This window comes from Rhinoraja longicauda, chromosome 15, assembly GCF_053455715.1.
Source record: "Rhinoraja longicauda isolate Sanriku21f chromosome 15, sRhiLon1.1, whole genome shotgun sequence".
Lineage (NCBI taxonomy): Eukaryota > Metazoa > Chordata > Chondrichthyes > Rajiformes > Arhynchobatidae > Rhinoraja > Rhinoraja longicauda.
The window spans coordinates 37,385,767-37,401,231 of NC_135967.1; the positions used below are offsets into that span (position 1 = coordinate 37,385,767).

Here is a 15,465-nt window from a genome sequence, read left to right on the forward strand (position 1 = left end):
TAGGTCAATTTATGCGATTGTATTAAAAGCTGGTAGATGTTTTCTTTATAGATATTTCTATTTCCATTAGAGAAAATACTGGCAATTATGCAAAAATGTGAAGTCAATTATTGAAATAATAGCTTAAGCAAATAGTAAATGAATAAATAAGATCTTTGGCTCGGATGTGGTCTGAATATTTGCGATGGAATAACCAAATCCCATTCATTCTGTACTTATGGGCTTTGGATAAATTAAAAATTGGGGCTGTAATGGGTGTGACTTTAATGATACCATCACCAGAGCTAGTTACTTAACCTTGCTGTTGGCTGATAATTGGGAGTGGTGCACTGTGCACACAGGGTCAGCCCTCTTTCAGCAGGCTTGTCAAAGAACACAATTTATCAGTAAGTGTTGGCAGATGTCAAGTCGGTTTGCCCAGGTCCATGAACTGTTCATTCAAAGCTTGTCAATTTTGTCTGCAATATTTAATGTACCCTTTCTTCTTTGAATGCAGGCAAATCCTAATGAACTAACTAACGGAGTAATAAATGCTGCCTTCATGCTACTGTTCAAAGATTCTATCAGGCTTTTTGCTGCCTACAATGAAGGGATCATCAACTTACTGGGTAGGCAACTGGGTGTATGTGTACATATACTTATTAAAATACTTTCCGATTTGAACATGGTTTAATTATCACAGAATGGTTGTTACAATATAACAGATTACTCTTTGCTGAACAGGATGTTACAGTAATCTATTCCACGCAGATATGGGTTTGCAATTAATTTGATATCGGATGTAACTGGGAAAAATCATGGCAGCGTTTTTCATCCAAGTGTAAAAAGTGAAAACAACATTCTTGTTTGACCATTTGAAATGGTTTTACAATCTGTTGTGAGGACAAATCTTGCAAGTGTAAAATAGCTTAGTGGTATATTCTTAAGTGCCTTTTCTAAAGTGCTTGCACTTGGCATTTCATAAGTGCCTTGTCCAAATATACATCCTGTTACGTAACCTCCAATATGTGTCATCATCAGCAGAATCCCTTATTTCAACTACTTCATGCAAAATATTGCAAAACATTTTTTGTACCAGTTTAATTTTCTGCAAGATATAAAGCTCTTGAGCTGTTGTGCATATTTCTATTTGTGGAGGCAAACGATCTTGGAGTGAAGATTGGGCCAGTGATTTTTTTTAAAAATCAGCTTAAACGGAAGCAACCATTTGCCAGTTTTTCTGTGATCATTTGATTAGAACTAAACATTCCAATTCTATTTTCAGTTTAATTTTATTTTTGCCACTTTTTGTGCATTATCCCCCATAATTAGGAATGTGAAGGATAATTAAAGTGTCCAGCAACCGGGAGATCAGGTTGGTTCAGGTGGGCTGAGCGAAGGTGTTCTGCTGTTACTCATAACCTGCTGTTACTCATAACCTGCTGTTACTCATAGCCTGCTGTTATGAGTCACTGACCATTTTCAAGACCTTCCCACTCAAGCCACACCCTCCCCAGGTACTTTCACCTGCAACCGCAGAAAATGCAACACCTGTCTTCCCCCCCTCGACTCCATCCAAGGACACAAACAATCTTTCCAGGTGAGGCAGAGGTTCACCTGCACTTCCTCCAACCTCATCTACTGTATCCGCTGTACCAGGTGTCAACTTCTCTACATCGGCGAGACCAAGCGCTGGCTTGGCAATTGTTTCGCTGAACACCTCCGCTCAGTTTGTCTTAACCTGCCTGATCTCCCGGTGGCTCAGCACTTCAACGCCCCTTCCCATTCCCAATCTGACCTTTCTGTCCTGGGCCTCCTCCATTGTCAGAGTGAGGCCTAACGCAAATTGGAGGAACAGCACCTCATATTTCGCTTGGTTAGTTTTCACCCCAGCAGTATGAACATTGATTTCTCTAACTTCAGATAGTCCCAGCTTTCCCTCTCTATCCCCTTCCCAGTTCGCCCACTGGTCTTCCTGTCTCCGACCACATTCTATCTTTGTCCCGCGCCCTCCCCTGACATCAGTCTGAAGAAGGGTCTCGACCCGAAACATCACCCATTCCTTCTCTCCCAAGATGCTGCCTGACCCGCTGAGTTACTCCAGCATTTTGTGTCTACCATTTTCAAGATTTCATTCTAACTTTCTCAGTGACATTCAGATTTGACATTACACGGTGGTGTGCACAGTATACGTAGTGATGAGTGTTTAACATTTTTCCTATCCTTGGATTAATCTTAAAAAGATTTGCTTTATATTGTTAATAATAGACAGAAAGATGTTATCAAAGAATTGGAAACAACTCGCAGTAGCTTCAGCAATTTATCTTTGTGAAGAATTAGTTGTGCAAAAATCAGTCTGCAGTCTAAACAAATGGTTTCTGACCTAAACAATAAATTATTTTAAATAATTAATGTCTTCTGTGGCAAACCTGTACATCTTCCAAATGAAGCCTCAATACATAATCAGTGTTCTTATACTACTGGAACAAAAAAAACAAATTGCTGGGGAAACACCAAATGTCAAGCAACATCCATGGAGATAAAAAGAATTGATCGACACAGGGTCTTGACCCAAAACATCATCAAATCATGTGCCTCCATTGATGTTATTCTACCTGCTGGATTCCTTCAGCAGTTTGCTTTTTGCTCCAGATTACAGCATCTACAGGCTCTTGTGTCTCTTAGGATATACTTCTGCCCTTGTGTGTAGTGAGAATTCAAAATGAGAAAAGCCACTTATTTGTCTGTTGTCATTAAATATTTACGGTTTCAAATGTTGTCCATATATCATTGTCTTTATTTATTGTGATACTGAATCCATATCATTGTATACACAGAGATTTTCTATTGGTTTTTAAAATTGGAAGTGTCTGTTGAACAAGATCATTATGAATCAAATTTAATACAATATTGACGTGGGATCCATTCTAGCACAATCCTCTCAACCCTACAACCTAGCCGAGCCCCTTGCTCACCACTCGCCCCCAGTTACAGGGGCGACCACTTTTGTTGTAAAGACCGAACCCACGGCTTGAAACATCATGGGAGCTGTTGGTATAAACCTGGAAAATATTAGTCGTTAAATATAACTCGTTTCTCATGAGCCCTTCTAAGATCTTGCCCTTTTAATTTCATCTTTTGTATTCCTGGACTGGTGGAAATAAAGTTTATGATAAGTACATGATATTTCCTGGATGGTTAAGGAAAAACAATTGCTTGTGAAATTACTTTTCTGCCATGCATGCCAACAATGCCAATCTTTCCTGAATATTTTAATTCTAATTTATGATCTCTTAATTGTCAGGTTTGGTTATACTATTTTACTTTAGGTTGACTTTGACTACCTCTTTATCTTTTAAATGTTTTGACTTATTTTTAAGACATTTGAATTTTTGTGAATGAGAGCATTGTTGGAATACAGAGATGAAACAGTACAAATAACTATAGCTGGCATCAGATCATTAACTGTTTACCTTTCCATTGACAACCCTGTTTTAATAAAGAAAACCACCTCCTCAACTGTCCAAAGTATGCCCATATCTTACTTGTCATAGGATGGCAACATTTTTAATATTATGGAAATGGTGATTCATCTTGTAAATAATCATACTCTGTATCATTCAGTGGTACAGCTCCCAGCATGTGCTATGAATTAGCCTGAACTAGTGTATAAAGTGAACAGAATTCTGAATTTTAAGTTGACCCATGCAGGCCAACATTTTAAAATATGGTATGTGTAGGAAGGAACTGCAAATGTTGGTTTAAACGGAAGATAGACACAAAAAGTTGGAGTAACTCAGCAGGTCATACAGCAACTCTGGAGAAAAGGAATAGATGACGTTTCGGGTGGAAACGTCACCTATTCCTTTTCTCCAGAGATGCTGTCTGACCCGCTGAGTTACTCCAGCTTTTTGTCTAACTTAAAATATAGACCAGCCCAGCTGTTGCACAAATTATACTTTAGAGGATTTAATTGTAAGATAAGCATCAAGATATTTCTTCAACCAATTTATTTTGTGTATCAAGCCATTATAATTGACTTTTCAATTTAAGCTATGTGGAGTCAAGTTTAAATGATAGTGTGTATCGTTTTTCATTGGGAACCAGGGAAACGAACATTCATAGAACCAAACTGAATTTCCTTCCTGGTTATTTCGGAACTTTAGAATCTCTTGATACTGTCCAGAAAATTAGTGCTCCCATATGTCGTGAAATAATATAGATTTTAGGAGACATAGTGGAGAAGAGTTAACATCAATTTTTTATCTAAGAAATGCAATTTGCATTTTGGGATATTAGCTATTTTTTTTAAATACTTAAAACTTGTACCAATTTCGACAGCAATGTTGCAGTTAATTAGGTATGTTTTATCTCCTGTTTTCATGCATTTCAATGGTTCTGACTGCAGCTGCTTTAAAAACAAATACAGTGGCAGGTATGGAACAAATGCATATTTAAGAATTTAAATGTTTAAAAATAAATCAACTCTTCAAATGCTTCTAATTTTCAAAACCTGGTACTAGATCTCTTATCTTAATTACCCTCTTTTAGAGAAATACTTCGATATGAAGAAAAATCAGTGCAAGGAGGCCCTGGACATATACAAAAAGTTTTTGGCCAGAATGACAAAGCTGTCTGAATTCCTCAAAACTGCAGAGGTGAACATCAGTTTTTTCTCATCTGTGGTCCATCGCAACCCATTTTTGCTTTGCCACCCACCCCCCCCCCCCCCCCCCCCCCGTCTCCTTCACACTCTTCCGCTTTACTTTCTTGTATATTAAGCATTTATATAAGCATGCAAGTCACTTTCCGTTTTTATTTACTTGCCACTGCATGAAGTAATGTGAACTTTTTCTTTGTTGACACAGCAAGTTGGAATTGATCAGGGTGACATTCCAGATCTATCTCAGGTCAGTGTACATATATCATTTAGCTTTATCCATTCCTGGGTTTTAAGTTTTCTTTTTCTACAGAGAGCATGAGTCTCTGTGCATACATGATTTTATTCATGTATACTGTATGTGAACTCAGTCCGTGCTTGTTTACATTGTGGTTTATGAAGTAGTGCTAAAATATTGCCTTCAACGGAATGGGACTTAAAGGGTAGCTGGTCAATGTACCCCAACACTAACCTTTCTAACTTTTATAGCTATGTTACAGAATTGGGAGGTAGTTTACAATGATTATTAATTTAAAGTACCTCTGTCTATAATGCCCAAATAGCATGTAAACGTACATGCTTTATTGCTTTTATTACTATAGCTTTCACCGTTCAGCTCAAAATCAGGTGGATCAGACTTATGATCAGTGTACTTTTGATTATATGTAGGGATGCTGCTTTGAATTATCCCCTCATCTTTCTACCTAACATGTTTGGATACCTATTCATTAAAAATCATGCCAACCTTTTGTGTTACTGGTAGAATTTACAGGGTGCAACTTATTGATTGAAGGACAATGGAAACAAATTTAGGCAAAGGAATGGCCACAGAACTGGATGAAAACATTCTGTGGATAAACGCTCTGACTATATCAGAACAGAGGTCAACATAAAGTTCTTTATGCATAAATCAAGTTCCATGTTGATTAAATGCACAATCAAAGGGGGTTTTGGAGATTATTTAAAAAGTAGGGTTTGAATGATGCTGATTGTGAATTTTATGTGTTTATGGACGTCAGATGGAAGAGGAAATTGTCGGCGATAAGGATTGAAGGATTTGATAACATATATATGGTGGCATTCAGTTGCTTGAAATTTGAAAGCTGATACATGTTGAAATGTGTATAAATAATTAGAAGGGTTTTAACATATGAATATTACAAGAGACCAATTGAAATTGGATAAATTAACTTTTTTTAAGTGTATGATGCTCCATGCATAAGGGTTCTAGCTCTCTGTTACAAAATAGTGGTAAAGCCAGTCGCAGAGAAACATACTAACCTCTGTTTTCCCAAGTTTGGAAGTATAAATATGTTGGGTGAAGGGATCAGAGTTAACAATGATGGGTAAGAAGCAAGATGATTATTGGCAGCACTTTATCCTGGCACAATGATTGGGTAGATATCTACAAGGAGAGTGAATTGTGCTCATGCTGTAATCTTATTAATTTCTTTGTTAAATGTTAATCTTGATTTGCACCCTTAATTCTAAACTGCATGTATTAGCACAGTTACTGAATAACGCACCCATGATTTTTATTGTAGCTATTGCTGTAACTGCTTGCTAAAATACTTTTTTTTTAAACAAATTCACCTTATGAGAAGCTTAATGGGACTATTAAAATCAAGGCACTACCTTAAACTATCTTCTGAAAAGAATGGAAGTTATAAAAAAACAAGCATGTGAGTTGTAACAATAGACAATAGGTGCAGGAGGAGGCCATTCGGCCCTTCGAGCCAGCACCGCCATTCAATGTGATCATGGCTGATCATTCTCAATCAGTACCCCGTTCCTGCCTTCTCCCCATACCCCCTGACTCCGCTATCCTTAAGAGCTCTATCTAGCTCTCTCTTGAATGCATTCAGAGAATTGGCCTCCACTGCCTTCTGCGGCAGAGAATTCCACAGATTCACAACTCTCTGACTGAAAAAGTTTTTCCTCATCTCAGTTCCAAATGGCCTACCCCTTATTCTTAAACTGTGGCCCCTGGTTCTGGACTCCCCCAACATTGGGAACATGTTTCCTGCCTCTAACGTATCCAACCCCTTAATAATCTTATACGTTTCGATAAGATCTCCTCTCATCCTTCTAAATTCCAGTGCTTACAAGCCTAGTCGCTCCAGTCTTTCAACTTATGATAGTCCTGCCATTCCGGGAATTAACCTAGTAAACCTACGCTGCATGCCCTCAATAGCAAGAATATCCTTCCTCAAATTTGGAGACCAAAACTGCACACAGTACTCCAGGTGCGGTCTCACTAGGGCCCTGTGCAACTGCAGAAGGACCTCTTTGCTCCTATACTCAACTCCTCTTGTTATGAAGGCCAACATTCCATTGGCTTTCTTCACTGCCTGCTGTACCTGCATGCTTCCTTTCAGTGACTGATGCACTAGGACCCCCAGATCTCGTTGTACGTCCCCTGTTCCTAACTTGACACCATTCAGATAATACTCTGCCTTCCTATTCTTACCACCAAAGTGGATAACCTCACACTTATCCACATTAAACTGCATCTGCCATGCATCTGCCCACTCACACAACCTGTCCAAGTCACCCTGCAACCCCATAGCATCTTCCTCACAGTTCACATTACCACCCAGCTTTGTATCATCTGCAAATTGGCTAATGGTACTTTTAATCCCTTCATCCAAGTCATTAATGTATATTGTAAATAGCTGCGGTCCCAGCACCGAGCCTTGCGGTACCCCACTAGTTACTGCCTGCCATTCTGAAAGGGACCCATTTATCCCCACTCTTTGCTTTCTGTCTGTCAACCAATTTTCTATCCATGTCAGTACCCTACCTCCAATACCATGTGCTCTAATTTTGCCCACTAATCTCCTATGTGGAACCTTGTCAAAGGCTTTCTGAAAGTCAAGGTACACCACATCCACCGGCTCTCCCCAGTCAATTTTCCTGGTTACATCCTCAAAGAATTCCAGAAGATTAGTCAAGCATGATTTCCCCTTCGTAAATCCATGTTGACTCGGAACAATCCTGTTACTACTATCCAAATGCTCCGCAATTTCGTCTTTTATAATTGACTCCAGCATCTTGACACTGATGTCAGACTAACTGGTCTATAATTTCCTGTTTTCTCTCTCCCTCCTTTCTTAAAAAGTGGGACAATAATCCACAGGAACTGATCCTGAATCTATAGAACATTGGAAAATGATCACCAATGCGTCCACAATTTCTAGCGCCACCCCCTTAAGTACTCTGGGATGCAGACCATCAGGCCCTGGGGATTTATCAGCCTTCAGTCCCATCAGTCTACCCAACACCATTTCCTGCCTAATGTGGATTTCCTTCAGTTCCTCCGTCACCTTAGGATCTCTGGCCACTAGAACATCTGGGAGATTGCTTGTATCTTCCTTAGTAACATTTCTATTGATGCAAGCTATCCAAAACTATTTTGGCTAATCCTATACAATTTGCATGTTGCTGGGTAGCATTGATTGTTAGGTACATTTGCCTGAATCCAGCTTGCATGGCTCAAGTAATAAGATAACTGGGCATTAAATGATGCTACTTGTACCTTTAACATTGGAAAAATATGCAGTAATCTTTTTTTAAATTCGAGTTTACTGCAAAATGTTTCTTTCCCCAATCCCCTATTCAATTACATTCCAAAAGTGAATAGGGATTCATGTTCTCTCCAGCCTGTGCTACAGACTGACAATGATCAGGAAGTTTATTAAAAAATTATCACACCATGGTTGAAACCATGTTCACCCTAAACCAATTTTCATATGTTGCACTTAATAAATAATCTGGAGAAAAAGGGAGGGACTAGGAGATGGGGAAGGTCAGGGAGGTTCTCACTCAGCTTTATAATTGTGCTCATTTGAGCTTAAATTTGATGTGTATGGAGGACCTAATGCTAACCAAGCCTGCACTTGGTTAGGAATTCTATATAAAAGTACTTGATGCACAGGATGTCACCTTGTGGTTTACTGGAGAAGTACAGTTGCTTTATTAATCTGGATATTATAAATAGTGTATTTGCAAGACATTCATTTAAAGTTGTTGAGTATAGTATATATATTTTGCCTTCTAATACAAAGTAACCATTTTAGACGAGCAAATAAAGAGGTTCAACGAGTCAATCATGTTTCTATTATTCAGTGACCTTAAATGGAACAAATAGCTTTTTTTTCCCCCAACAGGACAAATAGAAATGCAGTATCTTGAAGTTGACTTTCATATTGATCTCATTAGTGCAGGTGAAAGGAAGTTTGCAGAGCCTCTTCGTTATTGTTGATTCAATGTAAGCCAATGCTACTCTTCCAGTGATGAAAATGTGGGTTTCATTATAATGAGGCTAAGTGCAATTCATCATCAGATCTAACCGATTGGTTCCTCACATTCTCACTGCAGGCTCCAAGCAGTCTTCTTGAAGCATTAGAGCAGCATTTGGCATCTCTGGAAGGAAAAAAGACAAAAGAATTCTCTGCAGCAAACAGGTGAGAATTATCACAATAATTGGAGCAGAAGGTTTATGTTTAAGACATCAAATCATCCCAAGTACTTACAATACAATATATCTTTATTGTCATTGTACAAGTACAACGAGATTAAGAATGCCACTTCCATATCGATGATATAAAATAAATAAAACACGGCAAAAACAAAAAACAACCAAAAGAAGGGAGAAAAAAAAAGAAACTAGGTAAAGTGCAAATAGGTTCATGCAGGGTCAATTGTGCCAGATGACCATGAGGGCAGAGACAGATCATGGGCGGCACTCAGCAGGTCCGATTCAGAGCAGCTATAGCTCTAGGAATAAAGCTGTTTCTTAGTCTGGAGGTGCGGGCGTAGAAGGCCTTGTAACGTCTGCCAGATGGAAGTAGTTCAAACAGATGATGGCATGGGTGTGTGGAGTCCTTGTAGATGCTGGTGGCTTTCCTGAGGCAGTGTGCGGTGTAGATGTCCTCCAGGGCTAGTAGCTGTATCCCAATGATCCTCTGTGTTCTGCAGACGAGCCGCTGAAGAGCTCTCCTATCCGCTGCCATGCAGCTGAGATACCACACAGAGATGCCGTATGTTAGTATGCTCTCTGTGGTGCAACGGTAGAAGGTCATCAGCAACTGTTGGGGCAGACCAGCCTTTTTCAGCGTCCTCAGGAAAAACAGCCATTACTGTGCTTTCTTGACCAGCGCAGCGGTGTTAGTGGACCATGTGAGGTCCTCTGAAATGTGTGTGCCCAGAAACCTGAAGCTGGACACACTCTCCACTCTGTCCCCGTTGATGAAGACTGGAGTGTAACAAGAGTATTTATAACATTGATCCACAGCTGGAGATTTCAGGACAGATAACCTAAATTGGTCAACGTGATAAATATGCATTGCCAGGGCATATAATGACAATTAAATTTACTGCCACGTTAAATACACCAGTACAGATTTTGATCAATAGTAGAGAAAAGTATTTGATGATCAAGACCACCAGACTTGTCCCAAGACTTGGTCTATTGGGCAGCAGTGATTCCCTGCCCTTGTAAATATATCTGAGACCTGGAATATGTGCAGTTAGCATCTTAAGGTCCTGGATGAATTCCACCAATACTGCCCCTGCAAAATCTTCCATATTCATGGAAGGATAAGTGACCCAAATTTAGTGCCTTCTCCCAAGTCAACCTGCTCCACTTTGGGGCTCTAGTTAAACTCAATGTTCGGTGTTGTACAGGTCACATTGTTCACATCTTTGACTAAAGACTTGCAAACACACACTCTGTTTTGAGCTCTGTCATGGTTCCCACGACCTCCTGAGCTCCATCAAGGAGGTTGCCAGGCAGAAATAAAAAATCAGCTACGTGCTCACTTGAAGAAACATAGAACATAGAAAAATAGATGCAGATGTAGGCCATTCGGCCTTTCGAGCCAGTACCGCCATTCAATATGATCATGGCTGATCATCTAAAATCATTAACCCGTTCCTGATTTTTTTCCTATATATGTTGATTCCTTTAGCCCTAAGAGCTAAATCTAACTCTTGAAAACATCCAGTGAATTGGCCTCCATTTCCTTCTGTGGCAGAGAATTCCACAGATTCACAACTCTCTGGGTGAAGAAGTTTTTCATCATCTCAGTCTTAAACGGTCTACCCCATATTCTTAAACTGTGACCCCTGGTTCTGGACTCCCCCAACATCGGGAACATCTTTACTAAATCCTGGCAATTTCTGGCTCTTGACTGGTCAAAGTGGAGAAGGACCATTCAGGAAGGTATGAAAACCTTGAGGGATTTTTGAGCACACTGAAGTCTGACAAGCGATGTAACAGGTGCACTACCTCATGAATATCTACCCAATCTGTGGAAGACTGTGTGGTGACCACATTAGGCTCATCAACTAACCCAGAACCCATTAACCAGCGTGGAAGCAAGTCATTCTCAGCCCTGAGGGACTGTTCAAGAAGATAATTGACAAAATATGTTTTTACTCTTATTCTCAAATTCTCTCACAATAAAAGGCAACATCCAGTTGGCATTCCAAATTGCTTGCAGTACATGCACATTAACTTGCAATAATATACGTACATGGTCATCCATAACTCTGAACCTTTCAATCTGTCACAGTTTAAAAAGTATTTCGTATTTTTTACTTTTTCTATAGCATATTTTTTTACATTGTGTTCCACCTGTCTTATCCCCATCTGTTCATTTAATTTGTCTATAAACCCCACTGAAACCTATCTGCATCCACCTTCCAACTTGGACTCGCTTTCAAATTTGTGGCAGGCTGGTCCCATCATCCAAATTAAATAGTGGAAGAACAAATTATCATGGATAACATTAGCAGGAGTAGTGGTGACCAAGATGAAAATTACATTTTTTGTTAAAGAAATCTTTAAATTATGTCCAATCTGCACCAAAATATTTGTATATGTGGCAATATCTGAGGATGAAATGGAGTTCTCTGAGGTGAATTTTCTGATACTTGCTCTAGACAAGTGTGAGAGATTTTGAATGAAGTGGTATAATTTTTTTGTGTATCTTTTACATTAAATATTTAACGTTAATCTGCATGATTCAGTATTTCACAATATCCTGTCTGGTCATACTACCAGATTTCTTCTAACCTGACATTTGCAAAGCTCTCAAGTTTGACTAAAGACCAAAGAATATTTAGTGACAATTGAAATTTCATCAAATTTTCTGATTTCATTGTACTCTGCTTTTGTGAAGGACACTGCTATATTTTTTTTAATTAAAATAAATAATGTAATTTTATAGGGCGAAGTTAATAGTTTAAGACATATATCTTAAATACCCTTGAAAAATGTTGTGCCGGCTTTTCAACAAATATCATTGCCTCTATTCAATACTTTCAGTTCAGCTGTTGATGATAAAGGGATTCTTCAGTAAATGGTATTGCAGGGTTACGTTTAATACGGCCAATATTACAAGCTGAAATAAACCATCAACTTTACTGTTTAGTTTCGTAATTTCATGTTAGTTGATGCCACTAATACACAATATGAAGCACGGAGGCCACTTAATTCTCACTGTCCTCAATTTCTTTATATTCTAGTCCTTACAAAACTAAAGTACAAACCTAAGCTTGGTCATGTTTGGAAATAACTAGATTAGCAATAAAGCTGCAATCTGTTTCAGTGAATGTATTGACAGCACTATGTCAGCCAATGAGCCTTGACTTGAGGTAGTGTGTTGTAAAGCAAACAATGAATTACACAGTAACGTCAACTTGCACAGAAAACAATCTTTAAAGAGAAAATGCAGGTTAAATTGTTCACATCAATACAGCTGACATAGGGATAGAAGTAGAAATAGATGTACTCAAATTGTAAATAAATTCACTAGCAGTAGTGTTGTCAACAAGCTTAATTGACAACTTCTTAAATGTATCTTTCTCCCACTCCACAGAGCAACAACCCTATCGAATGCAGTCTCCACTCTTTCCAATACAGGGATGTCCTTGAGTAAAGTTGATGAGCGGGAAAAACAAGCAGCTCTGGAAGAGGAGCAAGCTAGACTACAAGCTCTCAAGGTTTGTGGCTTGCTTCTCTATTCATCATTTAACTATCTGTGTATAACCTGTATATCAAGTTATATACAATAAGCCATTCCAACATGGTTTATTGAAGCATTAACATTAGCTCCTTATTTTTGTATTTAGATTATATGGATATGCATTTAAATGAAAATGGACAGTGAAATATTGCTTCAACATTCATCAGTGCCTCTTACAGCTGTTTTAGAATACTTAAAGCCTAGTCTTTTATCATAGCTTTGATCTTGGATTTGCTTTGGGATTGAGTGAAGGGATTGTTGGGCTTGGGGGTAAATTTCTATGTAACAATGGAGTCTTGCAGTTAGAAGTCGGGATGAAGAGATTGAAAACATATATAATGAAGCCATTGTATATTTTGCACCCAAGTTAAATATTGGTTTTTTTTATTTTCTATTTTAATGCATCGCTTTTTAATTGGTTGGCAATATATGCAGAAGAAACTCAGAGCAAGATGTGAACATCGATCTACCAATTCTGAGAATGTTAATTTGGTAGCTACTGCCTTGTCAATAATAACTGGCAAAAGTGTGCCCTGTAAATAACTACATTCTGTTAAAAAAAATGGCTAAAAGATATCTTAACTGCTTTTAAATTAACAGTAGATTCTGAGTGGGTGGCTTGTTTCAGAAACTTAGACCTAAAGTTTAGATGTTGTTTAGATGTTGTTTTCTTCCCATTATTCTTTAACTATCATAGCTTTGTCAATCATTCTATAGACCTGAGTTGCGCTGCAGCAAAATAACATCAATATATAAATGTATAGTTAGATGTGTAAATTACAAGAGTCTTGTATGGTATGGATTTTAATATGTGGGATTGCTATGTCAAAATCAAAAGTGGATGCATTTAATTTAGCACTCAATCAGATTATTGGCTTTAACTGGACCTCTGATCATTTATAGTTGTATTCCAATATTGCACGTCCTAAGTAAAATGCAATTGTATTGTTAATCGAAGTTTAGAACAGGCATCTTCTAGTAAGGAGGAGGGATACGTATGGCAAAGTAAAGGAAAGTTGGATGATCAAATAGGTAAATTTGATCAAAAAGACAAAGGAAGTGCATGCAGGGTTTAAGAGAATGGAATCAGACAAAGCCTTTGAGGAATATTTTTAAAAAGAATGAAAGTGGGCAACTAGAAGGGCCAAAAAGGGCCACAAAATAGCTTTGACAAGTCAGATTAAAGAAAATATCAAAACATTTTATATCTACATTTTTTTAAAAAGAAGGGTAACCGGAGAGAAGGGAGGACCACTCGAGGATAAAGGAAGGAATTTGTGTCTGGGTATGAAGGTGTGGTACTAAACTAGCACTTTACAACTGTTTTCACCAAGGAGGACATTGAGGATCAGTGTGGAGAATGCTAACATGCAAGGGCAGTTTGAAATTAAGGAGGAGGAAGTGTTAGAAGTGTTGGTGGGATCCATCCTAGATTATTGGCAGAGGCAAGAGAGGAGTTTGCAGGAGCCTTGAAGAAGATTGTTCCATCTTCTCCAGTCACAGGTGTGGTCCTGGACGACTGGAGAGTAGCTAATTTGCAGTAACCTATGGCAAAAATATGCAAAACATTTAATGTCTAAATTAAAAATTTAAATGGTGAGGAAATTAATTTATTTGCATATCATAAAAGGTCAAAACATATCCGTGTTTGTTTAGTTTCAAATGATACAATGCCACTTCAGCTGGTTATCTATACTGTGATACATGACTGAGCCTTATATTACTCATTTTGGTCTGGATTCTGCGGCAAAACTTTTCAATTCAATTACTACAAACCAAGACTGACTTTCAGCCTGCATTACTCCCCTTTTGGACATTATTTTGAATATTATTTTAGCGGAAATTATGGTACTAATGGCCAAAAAATATTTATTCCCTCTTTATTTCATTACTTGTAGAAGTACTTGCCCTGGATAAAGTTATGCTGTGAGAACTTCTTGAATTGCATTTGTAGTGACAATGCTCCTGTTGTGGAAATTTAGGGTTTAGAGATGCAGCGTGGAAACTGGTCCTTTGGCTCACCAAGTCCATGCTAACCAGCAATCACCCACACAATACTTCTATCCTACACATTAGGGACTTTTTACAGAGGTCAATTAACCTACAAACCTGCACAACTTTGGAATGTGGGAGGAAACTGGAGCACCTAGAGAAAACTCAGGGTTACAGGAAGAACTTACAAACTCCATGCATCGCCCATAGTCGGGATGGAACCTGGGTATCTGGCACTCTCAGGCAGCAACTGCACCACTGTGCCATCCTAATTGTAATATGCGAGGAAAAATCACAAATTGGACTTTGTCACTGAGGGATTTTAAATATTGCCAGATTTGGTGGATAATAGATTTCCTACCTTAAAGTATATTAGTGACCCAGCTGGGTTCCTGGCAACTGTTGCTGATACCACATGCAGTAATGTGACCGTATTTGGTAACTTAAATGGGTGCAACCACTGCACCAACTGTCTTCACATAGCAAGAGGATTTGAGTTTAGGAGCAGGGAGGTTCTACTGCAGTTGTACAACCTTGGTGAGATCGCACCTGGAATATTGTGTGCAGTTTTGGGCTCCTAATCTGAGGAAAGACGTTCTTGCCTTAGAGGCAGTACAGAGAAGGTTCACTAGATTGATCCCTGGGATGGCGGGACTTTCATATGAAGAAAGACTGGATAGACTAGGCTTGTACTCGCTGGAATTTAGAAGACTGAGGGGGGATCTTATAGAAACATATAAAATTCTTAAGGGGTTGGAGAGGCTAGATGCGGGAAGATTGTTCCCGATGTTGGGGGAGTCC

General features: G+C 38.7%; 1 protein-coding gene across 3 annotated transcripts in view; it reads left to right on the forward strand.

Moving 5' to 3' along the window:
* LOC144600657 (phosphatidylinositol-binding clathrin assembly protein-like) overlaps window positions 1–15,465 on the forward strand; it is an 83,594-nt gene that overhangs the window by 41,563 nt on the left and 26,566 nt on the right. For all 3 annotated transcript variants that reach the window (XM_078412505.1, XM_078412508.1, XM_078412506.1), the window contains exons 6-10: window positions 497–608; window positions 4,531–4,637; window positions 4,848–4,889; window positions 9,020–9,105; window positions 12,526–12,649. In XM_078412505.1, the coding sequence (XP_078268631.1) occupies window positions 497–608; window positions 4,531–4,637; window positions 4,848–4,889; window positions 9,020–9,105; window positions 12,526–12,649 (471 nt within the window). The remainder of the gene's footprint in view (window positions 1–496; window positions 609–4,530; window positions 4,638–4,847; window positions 4,890–9,019; window positions 9,106–12,525; window positions 12,650–15,465) is intronic.